We start from the raw sequence: 27,886 nt of genomic DNA, 5'->3' as shown, positions 1-27,886 counted from the left end.
TGTTTGTCTCTCTGTCTATCTGACTCTCTGTCTGTCTGACTGTCTGTCTGTTTGTCTCTCTGTCTGTCTGTCTGTCTGTCTCACTGTCTGTCTGACTGTCTCTCTGATTGTTTGTCTGTCTGTCTTTCTGTCTGTCTGACTTGCCTATCGGGTCAGAGGTCATGCGTCGGGTCAGAGGTCACTGTTCCGCCGGAACTAGATTCGCGTACGGCCGTTACCAGAAGCCAGTGATTTTAATTTATGAAGTTATAAATATGGATATTTGTCTTCAGAAGGCCTTTATTAACCCCATGGTAACCCGTATGAATTACTGTTATGATGGATGTGCTTCAAAATCTCCATTCACTCCCGTTATAAAGCTGGGAAGAGTCAGGATATTTTTTTAATATAACTCCGACTGTGTTCCTGGAAGAAGTCAGATACACCTAGTATGGCTCGAGGGTGAGTAAACTGTGGGATCGTTTTGGGTGAACTATCACCTTAATATTGAAAAGAGTTATTAAAAGTGGAATATGCCACAGAAAATAACTCTTATTCAGTACTCGCACACTGACAGGCAGCTTTCTGTGCGCAGCTAAACCGTCATATACACACACAAATATGTCCAAATCTGAGCATCCATGTGAACACAGTCGGTTTGTCTCGAGTGAAGGTAAAGAGTTGTGGGAATCGGATGTGTATCAGTATATTGATCTGTGCATCAGCTCTTAAGCCCCAGATATACTTCTACTTACTGAGAGGAAAGCATGCAGCACAGATTTACATATTCATATTCATCTAAAAACTTTAAAGTGACAGCAGCCTAATAAATCACTCACTGCTCTTGCCTGAATAACTTTTGTAGCTTTTAATAAATATCGGTGTGTATTTAATTCAATCAGAGAAGACCCTGCAGTGATTTATTTGATTCATTTCAAGTGAATTATTGTTTTCACTTTTTATTTTAAAAACATTTTCATGCATTCATGCCCATCTTATTACTGGTTCTGGTAATTGGCGTTTTCAGAAGTTTTCAGCCTTCAGTGTTTTCTGTCCTCACTGAAGGTGAAACGTTGCATGTGTTTAATGAGGCTGTTATTTGTCATCATCTAATCTAGTTATGCTGGTAAACCGCTTCTTCTAGAACTCATGTTTACATCCACATCACACACACATACCGCAGTGTAGAGACGAAACACACACTGTGACAGAATCCTGTGCTGGAAAAGCTGTTAATAAGCGTGAGTGCCGGATGAGGATACCGCTGAGCTCTTCTCTGAGAAGCTGAAGGAAACTGTATCCGGGTTCTCCCGTTTCATCGCCGCTCTCGTGTTTCTGTGTCGCAGGAGGATACCATCTGGTCAAGATCGGGGACCTGTTCAACGGCAGGTACCATGTGATCCGCAAGCTGGGCTGGGGCCACTTCTCCACCGTCTGGCTGTGCTGGGACATCCAGTGAGTAACGGCAAACACTCATCTAACTTATGAATGGGAGAAAGTGCAACGCAGAATAAGCCCCGCCTTCTACATTAAACAGCCAATCGCTGATTGGTGATGTCATCGCGTCACTGCAGCTGCTGTTAGAAGCTCCGGTTGCTATAGAAACAGTTATTGTTCTGAGATGCACTTGTGCTGCAGCTGAAAAATAAGCATTTGAGCATAAGAAACAACATCTATGAAACAGTTGTTGTCAGATTTCATTGGTGATTCCAAATATGAAATTTAAATGTAAGCGTTGGAGAATTTGATATTTCCCTATTCAAAGAGAGACAAGCTGTACTTACAGTATATGAGGGTGTGTGTGTGTGTGTTACCAACTGTGTGAGTGAGTGTGTGTGTGTGTGTGTGTGTGTGTATGTTACTTATTGCGAGTATAAACTGTGTGTGTGTGTGTGTGTGTGTGTTAACAGAGCGAAGCGTTTTGTTGCAATGAAGGTTGTGAAGAGTGCACAGCATTACACAGAAACGGCACTGGATGAAATTAAATTACTCAGATGTGTGAGTACCTAACACACTCACTCTCACTCTCTCTCTCACACACACACACACACACACACACACACACACACACACACACACACACACACACACACACACACACACTCACACACTCACTCACAAATGTGACACGATCACTGGAGTCAGACATGCCTTGTTTCCTTCCTTTACACACCTCTCTCTCTCTCTCTCTCTCTCTCTCTCTCTCTCTCTCTCTCTCTCTCTCTCTCTCTCTCTCTCTCTCTCTCTCTCTCTCTCTCTCTCTCTCTCTCTCTCTCTCTCTCTCTCTCTCTCAGGTGCGTGAGACAGATCCTGATGATCCTAATAAGGACATGGTTGTTCAACTTATAGACGACTTCAAGATCTCAGGGGTGAATGGGATTCGTATCCTCCCAGTGTGTGTGTGTGTTTGTTGTTGTTGTTCTCAGGTGTGTGTGTCAGTTGTCGTTTTCTTTAACTCTGGTTCTCAGATGTGTGTATGGTGTTTGAAGTTCTTGGTCATCATTTGCTCAAGTGGATCATCAAGTCTAATTATCAGGGTTTGCCGTTACCCTGCGTCAAGAGCATCATTAGACAGGTAACCATACTCACACTCCCTCACTGACCCACACACTCCCTCACTGACCCACACACTCCCTCACTGACCCACACACTCCGTCACTGACCCACACACTCCCTCACTGACCCACACACTCCGTCACTGACCCACACACTCCCTCACTGACCCACACACTCCCTCACTGACCCACACACTCCCTCACTGACCCACACACTCCCTCACTGACCCACACACTCCCTCACTGACCCACACACTCCCTCACTGACCCACACACTCCCTCACTGACCCACACACTCCCTCACTGACCCACACACTCCCTCACTGACCCACACACTCCCTCACTGACCCACACACTCCCTCACTGACCCACACACTCCCTCACTGACCCTCACACTCCCTCACTGACCCACACACTCCGTCACTGACCCACACACTCCCTCACTGACCCACACACACCCTAACTGACCCACACACTCCCACACTGACCCACACACACCCTAACTGACCCACACACTCCCACACTGACCCACACACTCCCTCACTGACCCACAAACTCCCTCACTGACCCACACACTCCCTCACACTCCCTCACTGACCCACACACTCCGTCACTGACCCACACACTCCCTCACTGACCCACACACTCCCTCACTGACCCACACACTCCCTCACTGACCCACACACTCCCTCACTGACCCACACACTCCCTCACTGACCCTCACACTCCCTCACTGACCCACACACTCCCTCACTGACCCTCACACTCCCTCACTGACCCACACACTCCCTCACTGACCCACACACTCCCTCACTGACCCACACACTCCCTCACTGACCCACACACTCCCTCACTGACCCACACACTCCCTCACTGACCCTCACACTCCCTCACTGACCCACACACTCCCTCACTGACCCACACACTCCCTCACTGACCCACACACTCCCTCACTGACCCACACACTCCCTCACTGACCCTCACACTCCCTCACTGACCCACACACTCCCTCACTGACCCACACACTCCCTCACTGACCCTCACACTCCCTCACTGACCCACACACTCCCTCACTGACCCACACACTCCCTCACTGACCCACACACTCCCTCACTGACCCACACACTCCCTCACTGACCCACACACTCCCTCACTGACCCTCACACTCCCTCACTGACCCACACACTCCGTCACTGACCCACACACTCCCTCACTGACCCACACACTCCCTCACTGACCCTCACACTCCCTCACTGACCCTCACACTCCCTCACTGACCCACACACTCCCTCACTGACCCACACACTCCCTCACTGACCCACACACTCCCTCACTGACCCACACACTCCCTCACTGACCCACACACTCCCTCACTGACCCACACACTCCCTCACTGACCCACACACTCCCTCACTGACCCTCACACTCCCTCACTGACCCACACACTCCCTCACTGACCCTCACACTCCCTCACTGACCCACACACTCCCTCACTGACCCACACACTCCCTCACTGACCCACACACTCCGTCACTGACCCACACACTCCGTCACTGACCCACACACTCCCTCACTGACCCACACACTCCCTCACTGACCCACACACTCCCTCACTGACCCACACACTCCGTCACTGACCCTCACACTCCCTCACTGACCCACACACTCCCTCACTGACCCACACACTCCGTCACTGACCCTCACACTCCCTCACTGACCCACACACTCCGTCACTGACCCACACACTCCCTCACTGACCCACACACTCCCTCACTGACCCACACACTCCCTCACTGACCCACACACTCCCTCACTGACCCACACACTCCCTCACTGACCCACACACTCCCTCACTGACCCACACACTCCCTCACTGACCCTCACACTCCCTCACTGACCCACACACTCCCTCACTGACCCTCACACTCCCTCACTGACCCACACACTCCCTCACTGACCCACACACTCCCTCACTGACCCACACACTCCGTCACTGACCCACACACTCCGTCACTGACCCACACACTCCCTCACTGACCCACACACTCCCTCACTGACCCACACACTCCCTCACTGACCCACACACTCCGTCACTGACCCTCACACTCCCTCACTGACCCACACACTCCCTCACTGACCCACACACTCCGTCACTGACCCACACACTCCCTCACTGACCCTCACACTCCCTCACTGACCCACACACTCCCTCACTGACCCACACACTCCCTCACTGACCCACACACTCCCTCACTGACCCACACACTCCCTCACTGACCCACACACTCCCTCACTGACCCACACACTCCCTCACTGACCCTCACACTCCCTCACTGACCCACACACTCCGTCACTGACCCACACACTCCCTCACTGACCCACACACTCCCTCACTGACCCTCACACTCCCTCACTGACCCTCACACTCCCTCACTGACCCACACACTCCCTCACTGACCCACACACTCCCTCACTGACCCACACACTCCCTCACTGACCCACACACTCCCTCACTGACCCACACACTCCCTCACTGACCCACACACTCCCTCACTGACCCTCACACTCCCTCACTGACCCACACACTCCCTCACTGACCCACACACTCCCTCACTGACCCACACACTCCCTCACTGACCCACACACTCCCTCACTGACCCACACACTCCCTCACTGACCCACACACTCCCTCACTGACCCACACACTCCCTCACTGACCCACACACTCCGTCACTGACCCACACACTCCGTCACTGACCCACACACTCCCTCACTGACCCTCACACTCCCTCACTGACCCACACACTCCCTCACTGACCCACACACTCCCTCACTGACCCACACACTCCCTCACTGACCCACACACTCCCTCACTGACCCACACACTCCCTCACTGACCCTCACACTCCCTCACTGACCCACACACTCCCTCACTGACCCTCACACTCCCTCACTGACCCACACACTCCCTCACTGACCCACACACTCCCTCACTGACCCACACACTCCGTCACTGACCCACACACTCCGTCACTGACCCACACACTCCCTCACTGACCCACACACTCCCTCACTGACCCACACACTCCCTCACTGACCCACACACTCCGTCACTGACCCTCACACTCCCTCACTGACCCACACACTCCCTCACTGACCCACACACTCCGTCACTGACCCACACACTCCCTCACTGACCCTCACACTCCCTCACTGACCCACACACTCCCTCACTGACCCACACACTCCCTCACTGACCCACACACTCCCTCACTGACCCACACACTCCCTCACTGACCCACACACTCCCTCACTGACCCACACACTCCCTCACTGACCCTCACACTCCCTCACTGACCCACACACTCCGTCACTGACCCACACACTCCCTCACTGACCCACACACTCCCTCACTGACCCTCACACTCCCTCACTGACCCTCACACTCCCTCACTGACCCACACACTCCCTCACTGACCCACACACTCCCTCACTGACCCACACACTCCCTCACTGACCCACACACTCCCTCACTGACCCACACACTCCCTCACTGACCCACACACTCCCTCACTGACCCTCACACTCCCTCACTGACCCACACACTCCCTCACTGACCCACACACTCCCTCACTGACCCACACACTCCCTCACTGACCCACACACTCCCTCACTGACCCACACACTCCCTCACTGACCCACACACTCCCTCACTGACCCACACACTCCCTCACTGACCCACACACTCCGTCACTGACCCACACACTCCGTCACTGACCCACACACTCCCTCACTGACCCTCACACTCCCTCACTGACCCACACACTCCCTCACTGACCCACACACTCCCTCACTGACCCACACACTCCCTCACTGACCCACACACTCCCTCACTGACCCACACACTCCGTCACTGACCCACACACTCCGTCACTGACCCACACACTCCCTCACTGACCCTCACACTCCCTCACTGACCCACACACTCCCTCACTGACCCTCACACTCCCTCACTGACCCTCACACTCCCTCACTGACCCACACACTCCCTCACTGACCCACACACTCCCTCACTGACCCACACACTCCGTCACTGACCCACACACTCCGTCACTGACCCACACACTCCCTCACTGACCCACACACTCCCTCACTGACCCACACACTCCCTCACTGACCCACACACTCCGTCACTGACCCTCACACTCCCTCACTGACCCACACACTCCCTCACTGACCCACACACTCCGTCACTGACCCTCACACTCCCTCACTGACCCACACACTCCGTCACTGACCCACACACTCCCTCACTGACCCACACACTCCCTCACTGACCCACACACTCCGACACTGACCCTCACACTCCGTCACTGACCCACACACTCCGTCACTGACCCACACACTCCCTCACTGACCCACACACTCCCTCACTGACCCACACACTCCCTCACTGACCCACACACTCCCTCACTGACCCACACACTCCCTCACTGACCCACACACTCCCTCACTGACCCACACACTCCGTCACTGACCCACACACTCCGTCACTGACCCACACACTCCCTCACTGACCCACACACTCCGTCACTGACCCACACACTCCCTCACTGACCCACACACTCCCTCACTGACCCACACACTCCCTCACTGACCCACACACTCCCTCACTGACCCACACACTCCCTCACTGACCCACACACTCCGTCACTGACCCACACACTCCCTCACTGACCCACACACTCCCTCACTGACCCACACACTCCCTCACTGACCCACACACTCCGTCACTGACCCACACACTCCCTCACTGACCCACACACTCCCTCACTGACCCACACACTCCCTCACTGACCCACACACTCCCTCACTGACCCACACACTCCCTCACTGACCCACACACTCCCTCACTGACCCTCACACTCCTTCACTGACCCACACACTCCCTCACTGACCCACACACTCCCTCACTGACCCACACACTCCCTCACTGACCCACACACTCCGTCACTGACCCACACACTCCCTCACTGACCCACACACTCCGTCACTGACCCACACACTCCCTCACTGACCCACACACTCCCACACTGACCCACACACTCCCTCACTGACCCACACACTCCCTCACTGACCCACACACTCCCTCACTGACCCTCACACTCCCTCACTGACCCACACACTCCCTCACTGACCCACACACTCCCTCACTGACCCACACACTCCCTCACTGACCCACACACTCCCTCACACACTCCCTCACTGGACGTGAGGTCGTATTTATTTTTTAACGTGCAAAAAATTCTGCTGAAAATTTCTGCCAGTGTACAAGGACCTTAAATGTGTGTGTGTGTTGTGGCGGTTAAGCTCAGTTATGGGCATGAGACGTCACTCAGACGAGGGCCTGACGTGTGTGTGTGTGTGTGTGTGTGTGCAGGTTCTGCAGGGGCTGGACTACCTTCACAGTAAGTGTAAGATCATCCACACGGACATCAAGCCAGAGAACATCCTGATGTGTGTGGACGAGGCCTTCGTGCGCAGGATGGCAGTCGAGGCCACCGAGTGGCAGAAAGCAGGAGCGCCTCCTCCCTCAGGATCCGCCGGTACTCCTCCGTTCATCCTCTGTTTCTTCTCCTCCGTTCATCCTCTGTTTCTTCTCCTCCGTTCATCCTCTGTTTCTTCTCCTCCGTTCATCCTCTGTTTCTTCTCCTCCGTTCATCCCTGATTCCTGTCATGATCCTCCACGTAATGAGTGTGACACTGACTCTGTGTGTGTGTGTGTGTGTGTGTGTGTGTGTGTGTGTGTTTGTTTGCAGTCAGCACGGCTCCTCAACTCAAACAGGTCAGTGAAGCCGTTCCCACACACACACACACACACACACACACAGCTGCTTTACATCCTCAACACATCAGACGTCTACATATTACATACAGGAACATGTTTATTCAAGAACCCTTTTATAAGGCTTTAGTCACACTAACTCTCTAGCTCTGATCTGTAGGTTTAATTATCTGTAACAAACACATGAAATCCAGCTTTTACAAAACTATTATAATGAAACGAGCACATCATGATGGCGGCAGTATTATAGGGAATAACCAACCTGTAGTAAGTGTAGTAAGTGTAGTGAATGTGCTGATATTGAGGGGAAGAGCCGAGTGATGACGCCAGAGAGGAGTGTGTGTGTTTGAGCTGTTTGCTGTGGTGTGCGCCTCCTACAGGTGGGGAAGATTTCCAAAAATAAGAAGAAGAAGCTGAAGAAGAAGCAGAAGCGTCAAGCGGAGCTGCTGGAGAGACGCATGCTGGAGATCGAAGCGCTGGAGCGAGAGGCGGAGAAACAGAGAGTGGGTGGAGCCTCAGACTCCGCCCCCAGCCCCGCCCTGGCGCTGGCAGACAGTGAGGAAGAGGATGATGAAGAGGTTGATGAGGACGAGGAGGCCGAGGGAGAGAAGGAGAGGCCCATCAGACTCACCAACCACACATGTGAGTGAGCCTCTACTACATCAGGGATCAGTCACACATGAAAACTAGCATCATTTCCTTTTTATTTTTCTTTCATTACTGTTCATTATTTGACAGGAGCAGATCTAACGTACATGCATGTATATTCTGTAAATGGATACATAAACTCACCTAAAGGATTATTAGGAACACCATACTAATACTGTGTTTGACCCCCTTTCGCCTTCAGAACTGCCTTAATTCTGCGTGGCATTGATTCAACAAGGTGCTGAAAGCATTCTTTAGAAATGTTGGCCCATATTGATAGGATAGCATCTTGCAGTTGATGGAGATTTGTGGGATGCACATCCAGGGCACGAAGCTCCCGTTCCCCCACATCCCAAAGATGCTCTATTGGGTTGAGATCTGGTGACTGTGTGTTAGGGATGGCTCGATACCACAATTTTGGCTTCGGTACGATACCAGAACCTAATACCTCGGTATCGATACTAAATCGATACCACAGGTTAAAAAAAAACAGTCTCAAAATTTAAGTGACACTTAAAAAACACTGCTTGAAACTCCACTACCAAATGTGCAAAGAAAATGTATCAAATTGTAAAAAAAAAAAAAGAAGAAAATCAGTCAGGGAACATAGGTTCAAATTTGATTTTGAAAAAAAAAAAAAAAACTGAAATTATACAATTAAAATAGGTTAATATCTATAATAATAGATTCACATATAATAATAATAATATAATAATGAAATGACATGTAAACCATTAGCTGTCATGCATCAACAGAGATTTATCAACATTTATTGCATTTATTCATCTTGGTTTGGTTACTGTTTGGGTTCATATTAGTTTAATGCATTGCATAAAGTAATGTTAACATGCTAAACATGTATTAGTATATTTAATTTTCTAGGTCATTTTAATTACTGATTGATATAGATTAATAAATGCTATATTACTGTTAGGTCAGGTTACCTAATGAATGTTGACAAATGTAGCTTGTAATATTAGTAATATTAATATTACTACTGTTACTCTCTCCCTCTCTCGGCTTATTGCTCTAGGGGTCGCCACAGCGGCACTAATATGCCATTCATTTTACTATCACTAATACTAAAATTAATATTATTCACATTTTTATTCTTTATTCATTCAAATTCAATTAATATATGTTTGTTTGAAAGTGCAAAAATGATGAGACTAAACTTAATTGGTTCTAGCATGTCATGCAAGCAGATTTGAGCCTTCGTGTTTACCGTATCATATATGATAAGCTCTTATGTATGTGCGCTGTTCAATTTTCAATAAAAGTCTAAATTAAATCAGTTTAATGATGGACTAACCTGTCAATCTCTGAACTCTCTGAACAAGTCAAGATGAGCAACTGACAAGTCAAGTACTATAGGCAGATTTGATGTGTTGCCTCCCCGTGTGCAGAGTGGTGCATTGAGATCTGTTTCTTTACTTTTCTCATTACTTTTGTTGGCAAAGTAATGCCTTATTTCACTCATACTGCTCTCTCTATTTATTCATTTCGGGCGTTTTAGAAATTCGAATGAGCTTCGTTTGATCCATCGTGTTCCTCCGTTGTCACCGTTTGCCGGTTTCGCGTGACCCGCGTCAGTTTAGGTAGCGCCCTGCCTTCTAGCGGTGAACTTCGAAACAGCAGCGCATCAAATACCGAATTGAACAAAATTATGATATTGTACCGTTTGAAATATAATATATACCGGTATTTTTGCAGTACCGGTATACCGCGCATCCCTACTGTGGGGGCCATTTTAGTACAGTGAACTCATTGTCATGTTCAAGAAACCAATTTGAAATGATTCGAGCTTTGTGACATGGTGCATTATCCTGCTGGAAGTAGCCATCAGAGGATGGGTACATGGTGGCCATAAAGGGATGGACATGGTCAGAAACAATGCTCAGGTCGGCCGTGGCATTTAAACGATGCCCAATTGGCACTAAGGGGCCTAAAGTGTGCCAAGAAAACCCCACACCATTACACCACCACCACCAGCCTGCACAGTGGTGGCATGATGGATCCATGTTCTCATTCTGTTTACGCCAAATTCTGACTCTACCATCTGAATGTCTCAACAGAAATCGAGACTCATCAGACCAGGCAACATTTTTCCAGTCTTCAACTGTCCAATTTTGGTGAGCTCTTGCAAATTGTAGCCTCTTTTTCCTATTTGTAGTGGAGATGAGTGGTACCCGGTGGGGTCTTCTGCTGTTGTAGCCCATCCGCCTCAAGGTTGTGCGTGTTGTGGCTTCACAAATGCTTTGCTGCATACCTCGGTTGTAACGAGTGGTTATTTCAGTCACTGTTGCCCTTCTATCAGCTTGAATCAGTCGGCCCATTCTCCTCTGACCTCTAGCATCAACAAGGCATTTTCCCCCACAGGACTGCCGCATACGGGATGTTTTTCCCTTTTCACACCATTCTTTGTAAACCCTAGAAATGGTTGTGCGTGAAAATCCCAGTAACTGAGCAGATTGTGAAATACTCAGACCGGCCCGTCTGGCACCAACAACCATGCCACGCTCAAAATTGCTTAAATCACCTTTCCTTCCCATTCTGACATTCAGTTTGGAGTTCAGGAGATTGTCTTGACCAGGACCACAGCCCTAAATGCATTGAAGCAACTGCCATGTGATTGGTTGATTAGATAATTGCATTAATGAGAAATTGAACAGGTGTTCCTAATAATCCTTTAGGTGAGTGTACACTATATTGCCAAAGCATTATGAGTTCCTTTCACTGGAACTAAGGGGTCGAGTCCAACCCCTGAAAAACAACCCCACACCATAATCCCCCCTCCACCAAACTTTACACTTGGCACAATGCAATCAAGCAAGTACCGTTCACCTGAGAACCGCCAAACCCAGACTCGTTCATCGGATTGGCAGACAGAGAAGCATGATTCGTCACTCCAGACAACACGCTTTACACCCCTGCATCCCACGCTTTACACCCCTGCATCCCACGCTTTACTCCACTGCATCCCACGCTTTACTCCACTGCATCCCACGCTTTACCGAGTGACGATACGATACGTATTGCTTTTTTTTTTTTACTTTAAACTTTTATCCCAGGACTTCTTTGATAATTCCAACTATTGTATCACAGAAATAATGATACTATGAGGTTGAAAAGTAGCAGTACTTTGTAATGTAACTAACCTGGTAAAAACTCCTAAATCGCAAGAAGACGCCACAATGTTTGTCTTGTTGAATCAAAGGCCTTATGTACGTCTGTGTTGGTTTAGTTTTGGCTGATGTACTGTGAGGATTGTTCTGAGGTTTTTTTTGAAATTCTTCACAATAATGATGACGACCTAAAAAGTTTGGTTGTGTGTTTTTGAGCCGATGTCTCTGTGTCTCTCAGGCGCAGAACCGGATCAGGACCAGCAGGAAAGTGAGGAGAACGAGGAAGAAGAAGAGTCACCCACACATACTCCACCCGGACAGCTGGAGGAGCGGGAAAACTCAGGACAACCAGAAGAACAGGAGGGAAATGAAGATGCGGGAGAGGAAGAGGAGGATAAAGCCGAGGAAGAGGAAACAGAAGTCACGCCCACGCAGAACACCACAGATGAGCTGAAGACACAGGAGAGTACGAACCAGGGAGAAACTGAGACGACAGAGAGACAAGAGGACGAGGAGGAGGAGGAGGATGAAGAAGAATACGACGATGATGATGATGAGGAGGAGGAGGAAGAGGAGGAGGAGGAGGAGGAGGAGGAGGAGGAGGAGGAGGAGGAGGAGGAGGAGGAGGAGGAGGAGGAGGAGGAGGAGGAGGAGGAGGAGGAGGAGGAGGAGGAGGAGGAGGAGGAGGAGGAGGAGGAGGAGGAGGAGGAGGCAGACGGTGAAGGCCAAGAGCACAATGAATCCTCTAAGACTAACGGTCATGTGATCATGTGTGTGCAGGAGCGTGAGTCTCCCAGCATGCCTCAGTCCTCGCTCCTCTGCCCTCTGGTGGAGTCGGAGATCAGCACGACCGACCGCGAGGCTTCCGACGCCTCCCACGAGCTTCCCAACGGAGAACCCGGACTCCCCAATGGAGAACCCGGACACCTCAACGCAGAACCCGGACTCCCCAACGGGTCTCGGCACCGGGGCACCACCCCACGCTTCCCCGAGCTCCCGCTGGACCCCACGCTCCCCGACGCCGAGGACGAGGCCCAGGCTCTCAGCGGGAACACTGACCGCAGCAGAACCGTGTCCTCGTCCAGCACCGGGGACACGCCCAGAGGTCAGTCACACACACTGGCTACGTTTACATGAGACACGCTCAGCAGTCAGTCACACACACACACACACACTGGCTACGTTTACATGAGACACGCTCAGCAGTCAGTCACACACACACACACACGCTGGCTACGTTCACATGCAACCAAATAATCGTTAATAATGGGATTGACGGCTCAATCGGACTGAAAAGCCTTCATATAAACTCCTTAATCGATCCGATTGAGCTCGATCCAAATATATTTATTTTATATCCGTTTATTCCTTTTCTAATCCGATCGAGAGAACATGTAAACACTTGATCGGTTGAAAACCCAAACTGAAAGGACTGTGCATGTGCAATGACGTAGAAAGAGCGTAATGACGTGTGACGCACGAAACAAGCTGTTGTTCCTGTTGAATAAAGTGTCATATAAACGAGTTTCCCGTCATCCTATAATTCTCCTTTCACTCCTCAGTGTCTGTGAAGTGCAGCAGGACAATGGACCACCAGTGCTTTTTTTCAGTTCCCAGGCATTTTTACTGCTTGATAAATATAAATTTAATTGATACATTTATAAATTCATATGCTCATTGTCTCCAAATTATGACCAGAAATGGATCAATATTAAGTCTGCGGTTTAAAACAAATAAAGAACCAATGTAGGGGAATGGTTATTATGCACAAATGCGCATGCCAAAAAATCTTTCCCGATTTGAAGCTTGTGATATAAAAACACACACATCAACCCGATCACGTTTAGCATCCATGTAAACACTACTTTCGGATTCATCAATCAGAATGAATTCAGTCCGATTGAAACCAAAGTTGTGCATGTAAACGTAGCCAGTGACACACACTGCTGTATGTTGACTAATACACACTCCGTCTGTCCTGCAGCGAGGGTTCGAGCGGCCGATCTGCTGGTCAATCCTCTGGATCCGCGCAACGCAGATGTTCTGAGAGTCAAAATCGCTGACCTGGGCAATGCATGCTGGGTGGTAAGATGCTGTAAATGTGCATATGAGTGTAAATAGGTGAGCTGTGTGCAGATCTGAAGTGTGATTGTGTTTCCAGCACAAGCACTTCACGGAGGACATCCAGACGAGGCAGTACCGGTCCGTCGAGGTCCTGATTGGTGCGGGATACAGCACTCCAGCCGACATCTGGAGCACAGCCTGCATGGTGAGCGCGCGTGTGTGCGTGTGTGCGTGTGTGTGTGTGTGTGTGTGTGTGTGTGTGTGTGTGTGTGTGTTTTAGAACGCTTCATCTCCTCTGTGTCCATAGGCGTTCGAGCTCGCCACCGGAGACTATCTGTTCGAGCCACACTCGGGGGAAGACTACTCTCGGGATGAAGGTACAGATGTTTACGCTCCTCTGGGTTCAGAATGGAGGACAGGTCACTGCACATTCATAGAGTCTGATTAGAGAATCTCTCATTCTGCCAACACTGCCAACATTATCAAGTATTACACCAGTGACCAATCACAATCGAGCGTTAAACCAGTGACCAATCACAATTGAGCATTACACCAGGGACCAATCACAATTGAGCATTACACCAGTGACCAATTACAATCTAGTGTTACACCAGTAACCAATCACAATCGAGCGTTACACCAGTGACCAATCACAAGCGAGCGTTACACCAGTGACCAATCACAATCGAGCGTTAACTCCAGTGACCAATCACAAGCGAGCGTTACACCGGTGACCAATCACAATCGAGCATTACACCAGTGACCAATCACAATCGAGCGTTACACCAGTGACCAATCACAAGCGAGCGTTACACCAGTGACCAATCACAAGCGAGCGTTACACCAGTGACCAATCACAATCTAGTGTTACATCAGTGACCAATCACAATCAAGCATTACACCAGAGACCAATCACTAATCGAGCATTACACCAGTGACCAATCACAATCGAGCATTACACCAGTGACCAATCACAATCAAGCATTACATCAGTGACCAATCACAATTGAGCGTTACACCAGTGACCAATCACAATCGAGCATTACACCAGTGACCAATCACAATCGAGCATTACACCAGTGACCAATCACAATCGTGCGTTACACCAGTGACCAATCACAAGCGAGCATTACACCAGTGACCAGTCACAATCGAGCATTAACTCCAGTGACCAATCACAAGCGAGCGTTACACCGGTGACCAATCACAATCGAGCATTACACCAGTGACCAATCACAATCGAGCGTTACACCAGTGACCAATCACAAGCGAGCGTTAACTCCAGTGACCAATCACAAGCGAGCGTTACACCAGTGACCAATCACAATCGAGCGTTAACTCCAGTGACCAATCACAATCGAGCGTTACACCGGTGACCAATCACAATCGAGCGTTACACCAGTGACCAATCACAATCGAGCGTTACACCAGTGACCAATCACAATCGAGCGTTACACTAGTGACCAATCACAAGCGAGCGTTACACCAGTGACCAATCACAATCGAGCGTTAACTCCAGTGACCAATCACAAGTGAGCGTTACACCAGTGACCAATCACAAGGGAGCGTTACACTAGTGACCAATCACAATCGAGCGTTACACTAGTGACCAATCACAATCGAGCGTTAACTCCAGTGACCAATCACAAGCGAGCGTTACACCAGTGACCAATCACAAGGGAGCGTTACACCAGTGACCAATCACAATCGAGCGTTACACTAGTGACCAATCACAAGCGAACGTTACACCAGTGACCAATCACAAGCGAGCGTTACACTAGTGACCAATCACAAGCGAGCGTTACACCAGTGACCAATCACAAGCGAGCGTTACACCAGTGACCAATCACAAGCGAGCGTTACACCAGTGACCAATCACAAGCGAGCGTTACACCAGTGACCAATCACAAGCGAGCGTTACACCAGTGACCAATCACAAGCGAGCGTTACACCAGTGACCAATCACAAGCGAGCGTTACACCAGTGACCAATCACAATCGAGCGTTACACCAGTGACCAATCACAATCGAGCGTTACACCAGTGACCAATCACAAGCGAGCATTACACCAGTGACCAATCACAATCGAGCGTTACACCAGTGACCAATCACAAGCGAGCGTTACACCAGTGACCAATCGCAATCGAGCGTTACACCAGTGACCAATCACAATCGAGCATTACACCAGTGACCACTCACAATCGAGCGTTACACCAGTGACCAATCACAATCGAGCGTTACACCAGTGACCAATCACAAGCGAGCGTTACACCAGTGACCAATCACAATCGAGCGTTACACCAGTGACCAATCACAATCGAGCGTTACACCAGTGACCAATCACAATCGAGCATTACACCAGTGACCAATCACAATCGAGCATTACACCAGTGACCAATCACAATCGAGCATTACACCAGTGACCAATCACAATCGAGCATTACACCAGTGACCAATCACAATCGAGCGTTAACTCCAGTGACCAATCACAAGGGAGCGTTACACCAGTGACAATCACAATCGAGCGTTACACTAGTGACCAATCACAATCGAGCGTTAACTCCAGTGACCAATCACAATCGAGCGTTAACTCCAGTGACCAATCACAAGCGAGCGTTACACCAGTGACCAATCACAAGGGAGCGTTACACCAGTGACCAATCACAATCGAGCGTTACACCAGTGACCAATCCCTCAATCCCTCACAAGCGAGCGTTACACCAGTGACCAATCACAAGCGAGCGTTACACCAGTGACCAATCACAAGCGAGCGTTACACCAGTGACCAATCACAAGCGAGCGTTACACCAGTGACCAATCACAAGGGAGCGTTACACCAGTGACCAATCACAAGCGAGCGTTACACCAGTGACCAATCACAATCGAGCGTTACACAGAGACATGATCCGCTCTTCCGCCACTCTGAAGTACACATGCAGCCGGATGAGGTTATGTGACACTAGTATTCCATTCTGAACATTATTTCGCTGTGAACCCTGTTACTCTTCGCTCTGTTCTTGTCTGTCGCTCGAGATGCAGTTTAAAACCCAGCGTAACCATTAGAGTTCAGATGTCAGTGTTTAGAGTGTTTCTGGCTGATCTAAACTCCCGGCTCTTCCGCTTTATCTCTTTCTCTATATTCCCGCCACTTTTCCCTCCTCTTCCTCTTTCTGTCTCCTGTAGATCACATAGCTCACATCATAGAGCTTCTTGGCTGCATTCCTCGACACTTTGCTCTTTCTGGAAAATATTCCCGGGAGTTCTTCAACCGGAGAGGTAGTGTTAGACTCAGAGGGAGCGACGGATGTGAGTGTCCGCCACACACACACACACACACACACACACTGCCGTTACAGGGCTGGATTCTAAAGGGTCATGAAATGCATTTTCACACCTTTATCTTATGTTTTGGAGGTTATTTTATAGATTTTTTTTTCACCAAAAATATTTTCCAAATATTCGTAGACATGATTTCCTCTTTCAGAAACTCGAGTTAACAGCCGCTGCTGTGATTGGTGAACTTCTTATATATGCAGATATCTGGATTTTCCATTTCATGAGCCTTTAATGGCAGACGTGTGTGTGAGCTGAACTGGTGTTAACCAGACGTCAGTGTGTGTGTAATGGCCGACGCGTCCCTCCGTCCTCCTGCACCACTGCATGAATAACTGATGTTGTGTGTGTGTGTGTTTGGTGGTCAGACCACATCGCTCTGATTATGGAGTTGCTGGGAAAAATCCCCCGCAAGATCATCGCAGCAGGAAAATACAGCCGTGAGTTCTTCTCAAAGAAAGGTAACCGTAACTCTGCAGTCTGACTCCTGTCTCCTTCAGGACCGTTTCATTTACACCATCAGACCTGTAATCCAGTCTCTCAAATGGTTCTGCTCTGAGGTCAATAATGTGGGTGTGTCTTACAGCAATAATGTGGGTGTGTCTTACAGCAATAATGTGGGTGTGTCTTACGGCAATAATGTGGGTGTGTCTTACAGCAATAATGTGGGGGTGTCTTACGGCAATAATGTGGGGGTGTCTTACGGCAATAATGTGGGTGTGTCTTACAGCAATAATGTGGGTGTGTCTTACGGCAATAATGTGGGTGTGTCTTACGGCAATAATGTGGGTGTGTCTTACAGCAATAATGTGGGCGTGTCTTGCAGTAATAAAGGGGACAGGTCTCACAGTATTAAAGAGGGCGGGTCTTGCAGTAATAAAGGGGGCGGGTCTTGCAGTAATAAAGGGGGAAGGTCTTGCAGTAATAAAGGGGCGGGTCTTACAGTATTAAAGAGGGCAGGTCTTGCAGTAATAAAGGGGGCAGGTCTTACAGTAATAAAGGGGTCAGGTCTTACAGTAATAAAGGGGGCAGGTCTTGCAGTAATAAAGGGGCGGGTCTTACAGTAATAAAGGGGGCAGGTCTTACAGTAATAAAGGTGGCAGGTCTTGCAGTAATAAAGGGGGCGGGTCTTACAGTAATAAAGGGGGCAGGTCTTGCAGTAATAAAGGGGCAGGTCTTGCAGTAATAAAGGGGGCCGGTCTTGCAGTAATAAAGGGGGCGGGTCTTACAGTAATAAAGGGGGCAGGTCTTGCAGTAATAAAGGGGGCCGGTCTTGCAGTAATAAAGGGGCGGGTCTTGCAGTCATAAAGGGGCGGGTCTTGCAGTAATAAACGGGCGGGTCTTGCAGTAATAAAGGGGGCAGGTCTTGCAGTAATAAAGGGGGCAGGTCTTGCAGTAATAAAGGGGGCCGGTCTTGCAGTAATAAAGGGGCAGGTCTTGCAGTAATAAAGGGGCAGGTCTTGCAGTAATAAAGGGGCAGGTCTTGCAGTAATAAACGGGCAGGTCTTGCAGTAATAAAGGGGGCCGGTCTTGCAGTAATAAAGGGGCGGGTCTTGCAGTAATAAAGGGGCGGGTCTTGCAGTAATAAACGGGCAGGTCTTGCAGTAATAAACGGGCAGGTCTTGCAGTAATAAAGGGGGCGGGTCTTACAGTAATAAAGGGGGCAGGTCTTGCAGTAATAAACGGGCAGGTCTTGCAGTAATAAAGGGGGCGGGTCTTACAGTAATAAAGGGGGCAGGTCTTGCAGTAATAAAGGGGCAGGTCTTGCAGTAATAAACGGGCAGGTCTTGCAGTAATAAAGGGGGCAGGTCTTGCAGTAATAAAGGGGCGGGTCTTGCAGTAATAAACGGGCAGGTCTTGCAGTAATAAAGGGGGCAGGTCTTGCAGTAATAAAGGGGCAGGTCTTGCAGTAATAAAGGGGGCGGGTCTTACAGTAATAAAGGGGGCGGGTCTTGCAGTAATAAAGGGGCAGGTCTTGCAGTAATAAAGGGGCGGGTCTTGCAGTAATAAAGGGGCGGGTCTTGCAGTAATAAACGGGCGGGTCTTGCAGTAATAAAGGGGGCAGGTCTTGCAGTAATAAAGGGGCGGGTCTTGCAGTAATAAACGGGCAGGTCTTGCAGTAATAAAGGGGGCAGGTCTTGCAGTAATAAAGGGGCAGGTCTTGCAGTAAAAAAGGGGGCGGGTCTTACAGTAATAAAGGGGGCGGGTCTTGCAGTAATAAAGGGGCAGGTCTTGCAGTAATAAAGGGGCGGGTCTTGCAGTAATAAAGGGGGGGTCTTGCAGTAATAAACAGGCGGGTCTTGCAGTAATAAAGGGGGCAGGTCTTGCAGTAATAAAGGGGGCAGGTCTTGCAGTAATAAAGGGGGCAGGTCTTGCAGTAATAAAGGGGGCAGGTCTTGCAGTAATAAAGGGGCAGGTCTTGCAGTAATAAACGGGCAGGTCTTGCAGTAATAAAGGGGGCAGGTCTTGCAGTAATAAAGGGGCAGGTCTTGCAGTAATAAAGGGGGCCGGTCTTGCAGTAATAAAGGGGCGGGTCTTGCAGTAATAAAGGGCCGGGTCTTGCAGTAATAAACGGGCAGGTCTTGCAGTAATAAAGGGGGCAGGTCTTGCAGTAATAAAGGGGGCAGGTCTTGCAGTAATAAACGGGCAGGTCTTGCAGTAATAAAGGGGGCGGGTCTTACAGTAATAAAGGGGGCAGGTCTTGCAGTAATAAACGGGCAGGTCTTGCAGTAATAAAGGGGGCGGGTCTTACAGTAATAAAGGGGGCAGGTCTTGCAGTAATAAAGGGGCAGGTCTTGCAGTAATAAACGGGCAGGTCTTGCAGTAATAAAGGGGGCAGGTCTTGCAGTAATAAAGGGGCGGGTCTTGCAGTAATAAACGGGCAGGTCTTGCAGTAATAAAGGGGGCAGGTCTTGCAGTAATAAAGGGGCAGGTCTTGCAGTAATAAAGGGGGCGGGTCTTACAGTAATAAAGGGGGCGGGTCTTACAGTAATAAAGGGGGCGGGTCTTGCAGTAATAAAGGGGCAGGTCTTGCAGTAATAAAGGGGCGTGTCTTGCAGTAATAAAGGGGCGGGTCTTGCAGTAATAAACGGGCGGGTCTTGCAGTAATAAAGGGGGCGGGTCTTACAGTAATAAAGGGGGCGGGTCTTGCAGTAATAAAGGGGCAGGTCTTGCAGTAATAAAGGGGTGGGTCTTGCAGTAATAAAGGGGCGGGTCTTGCAGTAATAAACGGGCGGGTTTTGCAGTAATAAAAGGGCAGGTCTTGCAGTAATAAACGGGCGGGTCTTGCAGTAATAAACGGGCAGGTCTTGCAGTAATAAAGGGGGCAGGTCTTGCAGTAATAAAGGGGTGGGTCTTGCAGTAATAAAGGGGCGGGTCTTGCATTATTGATGGGGCGGGTCTCTCAGTAGTAATGGGGCAGGGCTTGCAGTAATGAAGGGGCCGGGTCTTGCATTAGTGATGGGGCGGGGCTTGCAGCTGTGTTTTCCTGCAGCAGCTGATCTGGCGTCTCTCTCTCCAGGTGAACTGCGGCACATCACGAAACTCAAGCCCTGGACTCTGTTTGATGTGCTGGTGGAAAAGTACGGCTGGTCGGCCGAGGACGCTGGTCACTTCACACACTTCTTGTTGCCCATGCTGGAGATGGTGCCGGAGAAACGGGCCTCTGCTTCAGAGTGCCTCAACCACCCCTGGCTGAACTCGTAGCACTTCTGCCCCTCAGACTCACTGACGGTTCCACATTCAGAACTGCAGCCCACCGTCACTAGAGAACTAGAGACTTCAGAGATACGAGGGTGGGCTTCAACACACACACACACACGGGAGAAACAAGCCTGTCTTTATACCTGAAGCTTCATTCACCGTCTTCCTCCACCTCATTCAACAGAATTTTACAGGCTGAACACAGAAAGTGAGATCATTTCACATTAACTGACAGATAAAAAAGACTTTTGACATTTTATTTATGATATTTTTATGATTAAACATTTTAAGATGTTTAATTTTAAGAAACGGGACAGAGTGTTTTGGTAAGGTTTATAACTCGTGGAACTCAGTTTCTTCTTGAGGCCTTCAGTGAAACTCTTGTGAATGTCCTAGAAAAACAATAATTTACACAGATGAATTAATTCACACAGAGATTAATATATGTGAGCAGTCAATCTGTAATATAGCTATTCGTCTCAGTGAATGAATCTGAGAGTTACTGTTACAACAGTGTGTGTGTGTGTGTGTGTGTGTGTGTGTGTGTGTGTGTGTGTGTGTGTGTGAGTGACTCAAACTGCTAGTTGATGTGTCTGACATCCAGGAAGCCCACCTGAGACACTCTGCATGAAGCCCCGCCTCCTCTCGCCCTACCGTCCAATCAGGTTCTGCAGTGGAGCTGTTTACCTTCCACACTCACACACACACAGGCTCTGGAAAGTTTGTGGAGAGACGCCAGAGACGAACGGATGGATGGACATTTCTGCGTTCATGCCGTTGAGTTCCTCGTCTGGTTTTATGTTTTTACTCTGAGCTTTGATTCCCCAAATCCCGAGGACAACATTCCTGATTCTCCAGCTGATTCTTCTGACTGTCGGCAGGATGGGGGTCTCGGGTTCATGAGGACGCACTTGTGTTTGTTTGTACGTTTCGTTCAGGGAATTCATGTACAGAGATCCAGCAAACTGTCCAAAAACTCGCAACTGCTTGAGCGCAAGATAAACACGCATTGCTGTTTGGAGACGAGCATCACACGGAGGTCGTCATGGAGACAAGCTTTACGGCCCGCGGTCATCATGGAGACGAGGGACACGGTGGCGGTCGTCATGGTGGCGGTCGTCATGGAGACGTGGACAGTGCCGTTACCGTGGCCTCACGCTGCTCATCATCATCATCATCATCACAGTTAGTCCAGTTGCCTATTTTCGCAATAAAAGTAGATGATGAAATATTTTTTAAAATATTTAAATTCGTTTAAACAGAAAAGAAGTTCTCTGATGTTGTGACAGTGACAGAGTTAGTCGTAATAAGGTGATTGTGTTTTGTCTACTTCCTGTTTTTGTTAGTTTTTATTGGCTGTCACTTCCTTCATGACATGGACTTGCGCTGCTCTGAGGATCATGTGACAGTCATGGACTTTATTGGACGTTTTTGCAATAATAGTGATTATGATGATGAATTTTTGCAGCAAAAGCCCCTGATGTGTCTCGCAGCCTCGCTGACTGTTCTTCCCAACGCCCCTCGTTTTACATTGAAAGATTTAATAAAATTGTAAATTATTGGATCACGTTGCCTGAACTTTCCACCGTTCTTCTGGTCTATATTTCAGATATCATTCATATTTACCGTCAGGATGAAGTGAATCCCTGTTACTGTCTGAAATCCTCATCATCATCAGTGGTTTGGGAAGCACTAACGTTCATGTGTCTTCCACCACAGCAGATCAACCGTGGGTCAGAGGTCAACTCAACTCAAGCAGAAATCAGTCAGACGCTTCTCAATGCAAACATGTTCAGTTATGAATGAGAAATATGGAAGTAAAATAATGACAAATGTTTTTGAAACAAAAAAGTATTTTGAATTGCACTACTTGAAAAAATATGCATTGCATTAACAGTGCTTGCATTTTAATACATTGCATTTTTAGGCTAATTCAACATGGTTGTATATTTAAGCTGTGAATATTTTAATTCAAAACATTTCACACACGTTTTCATCATTAAAAATTCAATAATCCATTTTCACCATTCAGATTTCTCTTCCAAAATGGTAATTCTGTTTAAAAATACAACCTATAATATTCGACAGGTCATTTTCAGTCCATTTTATTTTGCTTTACAAATTCAGTGGTTCAAATTCGACAGAAAATTCAACATTTGACATCCAGGAACTGCAGGAATATCAGTTGATTGCCGATCGATAACCTCCATCTGCTGTTAGCCCTCCTCACCAGCAGGGGGCGCCAGCGCAGACCAGAGCAACGGGCGAGAGGGACGTACGGGTTTACAGAAATGGAGCAAGCGGTCAGTATTTGTGATGATTATCAGGGCCAGTTTATGTATATATGGAAAAGCTGATAAAGACACAAAAACTGTTTACATTGAAGGCTTCACAGTTAGTTTTGCACATTTAAGCAGCTTTCTCTACCGTGAACGAGATTATAATGTTAGCGATGCTGATGTGCAGATCAAACGTTAAATCTGAGGTAGACGACATGTATGTCTCTCGCCTGCAGAACTGGGGATCCCTCAACACTGGGGATCCCTCAACACTGAGGATCCCCTCAACACTGAGGATTCCCTTTAACACTGAGGATCCCCTCAACACTCAACACTGAGGATCCCCTCAACACTGGGGATCCCTCAACACTGGGGATCCCTCAACACTGGGGATCCCCTCAACACTGGGGATCCCTCAACACTGGGGATCCCCTTAACACTGGGGATCCCTCAACACTGAGGATCCCCTCAACACTGGGGACCCCTCAACACTGGGGATCCCCTCAACACTGGGGATCCCTCAACACTGGGGATCCCCTCAACACTGAGGATCCCCTCAACACTGAGGATCCCCTCAACACTGAGGATCCCCTCAACACTGGGGACCCCTCAACACTGGGGATCCCCTCAACACTGGGGATCCCTCAACACTGGGGATCCCTCAACACTGGGGATCCCTCAACACTGGGGATCCCTCAACACTGGGGATCCCTCAACACTGGGGATCCCCTCAACACTGAGGATCCCCTCAACACTGGGGATCCCTCAACACTGGGGATCCCCTCAACACTGAGGATCCCCTCAACACTCAACACTGAGGATCCCCTCAACACTGAGGATCCCCTCAACACTGGGGACCCCTCAACACTGAGGATCCCCTCAACACTCAACACTGGGGATCCCTCAACACTGGGGATCCCTCAACACTGGGGATCCCCTCAACACTGGGGACCCCCTTAACACTGGGGATCCCTCAACACTGGGGACCCCTCAACACTGAGGATCCCCTCAACACTCAACACTGAGGATCCTCTCAACACTGGGGATCCCCTCAACACTGAGGATCCCCTCAACACTCAACACTGGGGATCCCTCAACACTGGGGATCCCCTCAACACTGGGGACCCCTCAACACTGGGGACCCCCTTAACACTGGGGATCCCTCAACACTGGGGACCCCTCAACACTGGGGACCCCTCAACACTCAACACTGAGGATCCTCTCAACACTGGGGATCCCCTCAACACTCAACACTGAGGATCCCCTCAACACTGGGGACCCCCTCAACACTGAGGATCCCCTCAACACTGGGGATCCCCTCAACACTGGGGATCCCCTCAACACTGGGGATCCCCTCAACACTGAGGATCCCCTCAACACTGGGGATCCCCTCAACACTCAACACTGAGGATCCCCTCAACACTCAACACTGAGGATCCCCTCAACACTCAACACTGGGGATCCCTCAACACTGGGGATCCCTCAACACTGAGGATCTCCTCAACACTGGGGATCCCCTCAACACTGGGGATCCCTCAACACTGGGGATCCCTCAACACTGGGGACCCCTCAACACTGGGGACCCCTCAACACTGGGGACCCCTCAACACTGGGGATCCCTCAACACTGGGGATCCCTCAACACTGGGGATCCCTCAACACTGGGGATCCCTCAACACTGGGGACCCCTCAACACTGGGATCCCTCAACACTGAGGATCCCCTCAACACTCAACACTGAGGATCCCCTCAACACTGAGGATCCCCTCAACACTGAGGATCCCCTCAACACTGGGGATCCCCTCAACACTCAACACTGGGGATCCCCTCAACACTCAACACAGGATCCCCTCAACACTGGGGATCCCCTCAACACTCAACACTGGGGATCCCCTCAACACTGGGGATCCCTCAACACTGGGGATCCCTCAACACTGGGGACCCCTCAACACAGGATCCCCTCAACACTGGGGACCCCTCAACACTGAGTATCCCCTCAACACTCAACACTGAGGATCCCCTCAACACTGGGGACCCCTCAACACTGGGGATCCCTCAACACTGGGGATCCCTCAACACTGGGGATCCCTCAACACTGGGGATCCCCTCAACACTCAACACTGAGGATCCCCTCAACACTGAGGATCCCCTCAACACTGGGGACCCCTCAACACTGAGGATCCCCTCAACACTCAACACTGAGGATCCCCTCAACACTCAACACTGGGGATCCCCTCAACACTCAACACTGGGGATCCCCTCAACACTGTGGATCCCCTCAACACTGGGGATCCCCTCAACACTCAACACTGAGGATCCCCTCAACACTGGGGATCCCCTCAACACTCAACACTGGGGATCCCCTCAACACTCAACACTGGGGATCCCCTCAACACTCAACACTGGGGATCCCCTCAACACTGAGGATCCCCTCAACACTCAACACTGGGGATCCCCTCAACACTCAACACTGGGGATCCCCTCAACACTGGGGATCCCTCAACACTGAGGATCCCCTCAACACTCAACACTGGGGATCCCCTCAACACTGGGGATCCCTCAACACTGAGGATCCCCTCAACACTCAACACTGGGGATCCCTCAACACTGGGGATCCCCTCAACACTGAGGATCCCCTCAACACTGAGGATCCCCTCAACACTCAACACTGAGGATCCCCTCAACACTCAACACTGGGGATCCCCTCAACACTGGGGATCCCTCAACACTGAGGATCCCCTCAACACTCAACACTGGGGATCCCCTAACACTGAGGATCCCCTCAACACTGAGGATCCCCTCAACACTCAACACTGGGGATCCCCTCAACACTCAACACTGAGGATCCCCTCAACACTGAGGATCCCCTCAACACTCAACACTGGGGATCCCCTAACACTGAGGATCCCCTCAACACTGAGGATCCCCTCAACACTCAACACTGGGGATCCCCTCAACACTCAACACTGGGAATCCCCTCAACACTCAACACTGGGATCCCCTCAACACTGGGGATCCCCTCAACACTGGGGACCCCCTGCTGTCGGGACTCTACACGCTTAATGCACTGATACTGTGATATAGAAGACCAAACATGCACATTAGTGGGGATGTAGGCTATAGTAGATAACAGGCAAGTGGGCCTGACACAACTTACCCTGACACTGGATATTCTACATTTAGGGACCGTTTCAAGTTACACACGACATTAATACACGTTTCTCACTTCTAGCATTTAAAGAGGACTTGCAGTCATAAACCCAACTGTACAGTGTTCATGTGTGTGTCAGGCATGATGCTTGACACTTTTTAGATAATTGATATTAAAATAAATGAGATTATGCGGTAGGCCTACTGAAAAAATAGCAATATTTACACGATTTGACAGGTTTTTTTTATTAAAGTCCCTGTAAAGGCAATTCTAAAAAAAAATTCTAAACCCATTATAAATGTTAGAAATGTATTGCTAAAACATATTACAAAGACTGTGAACTGTGAATTACTGAATTGTGGAGTTAGACCGTTAAACAGTTTTTCACCATTGCTATTTTCCGGATTTTTTGGGCGGTGCTAAAACGGGGCTCGATGACACACTGGAGCCCCTGAGCTGCTGGACACCCCCCTACTTGATGACGCACTGAGGCCACTCAATCGCGACTTACTGTCAGTATTATTAGTTACTACAGCAGCCTACAGTTGGCTAGCTAGCTATGCCTTCGACACGGAAATGCGTAGGCTACTACTAGGGCTGTCACGATGTTAGATTTTTCACACCACGGTTATTGTGGCCAAAATAATTCACGATATCGATATATCGCGATATCTATAGAAACCTTGGGGGGAAAAATGTCAAATCAGTTAAATTAATTTTTACTTTATTTAATTTTTCTTTTTTTTGCATTTTTACTTCTTGCGTTCTTATATTTGAGTGCACATTTTTGTGAAGTAAGACAAGCATGTGAAGTATATCTGGTTTCAAACTGGATCGAAACACTGTCTGAATGTTTCCTGAAGAACTGAAAAGCTCTTAAACCTATTGTTGCGCCGGTGCAAGTCATGCAGATTTGAACAAAACAAATCAAGTGAAAATACAAAAATAAGACGAGTAAAGAAAACGGGGTACTTAATAATCACTTAATAATATTTAAACAAATATGAAAACAGAAACCCTGTTAACAGGTTAATGTCACATTTCCCATTCCATGAAGTAAAATAATCGCAATTTACTCTCTGTAAAATAGCGTAATCCGCAGGGTGATGGACACGGAGATGGGTAAAAAGGTTGCTGGCTAGCTGCTACACATTCTGCAGATTGGGCTTAAGGGGGTCGCGCACCGGACGAGAAGCGCAGCGCCGCGA

General features: G+C 49.2%; 1 protein-coding gene across 1 annotated transcript in view; it reads left to right on the top strand.

The window, feature by feature from the left end:
* srpk2 (SRSF protein kinase 2) overlaps positions 1–21,695 on the top strand; it is a 60,087-nt gene extending 38,392 nt beyond the window's left edge. The window contains 13 exon segments of the mRNA XM_056235391.1: positions 1,326–1,434; positions 1,890–1,977; positions 2,274–2,361; positions 2,448–2,554; positions 7,975–8,140; positions 8,354–8,379; positions 8,760–9,021; positions 12,391–13,257; positions 14,137–14,237; positions 14,314–14,421; positions 14,524–14,593; positions 17,917–18,009; positions 21,069–21,695. Of these exon segments, the coding sequence (XP_056091366.1) occupies positions 1,326–1,434; positions 1,890–1,977; positions 2,274–2,361; positions 2,448–2,554; positions 7,975–8,140; positions 8,354–8,379; positions 8,760–9,021; positions 12,391–13,257; positions 14,137–14,237; positions 14,314–14,421; positions 14,524–14,593; positions 17,917–18,009; positions 21,069–21,253 (2,270 nt within the window). The 3' untranslated portion in view covers positions 21,254–21,695.
* Positions 21,696–27,886: the final 6,191 nt, after the last annotated feature.

The sequence above is a fragment of the Rhinichthys klamathensis genome, unplaced genomic scaffold, assembly GCF_029890125.1.
Source record: "Rhinichthys klamathensis goyatoka isolate OS25496 unplaced genomic scaffold, OSU_Roscu_1.1 h1tg000421l_1, whole genome shotgun sequence".
NCBI classification, from domain to species: Eukaryota; Metazoa; Chordata; class Actinopteri; order Cypriniformes; family Leuciscidae; genus Rhinichthys; species Rhinichthys klamathensis.
Note: the sequence above shows the minus strand (reverse complement) of the source record. Positions and strands in the feature narration are given on the sequence as shown.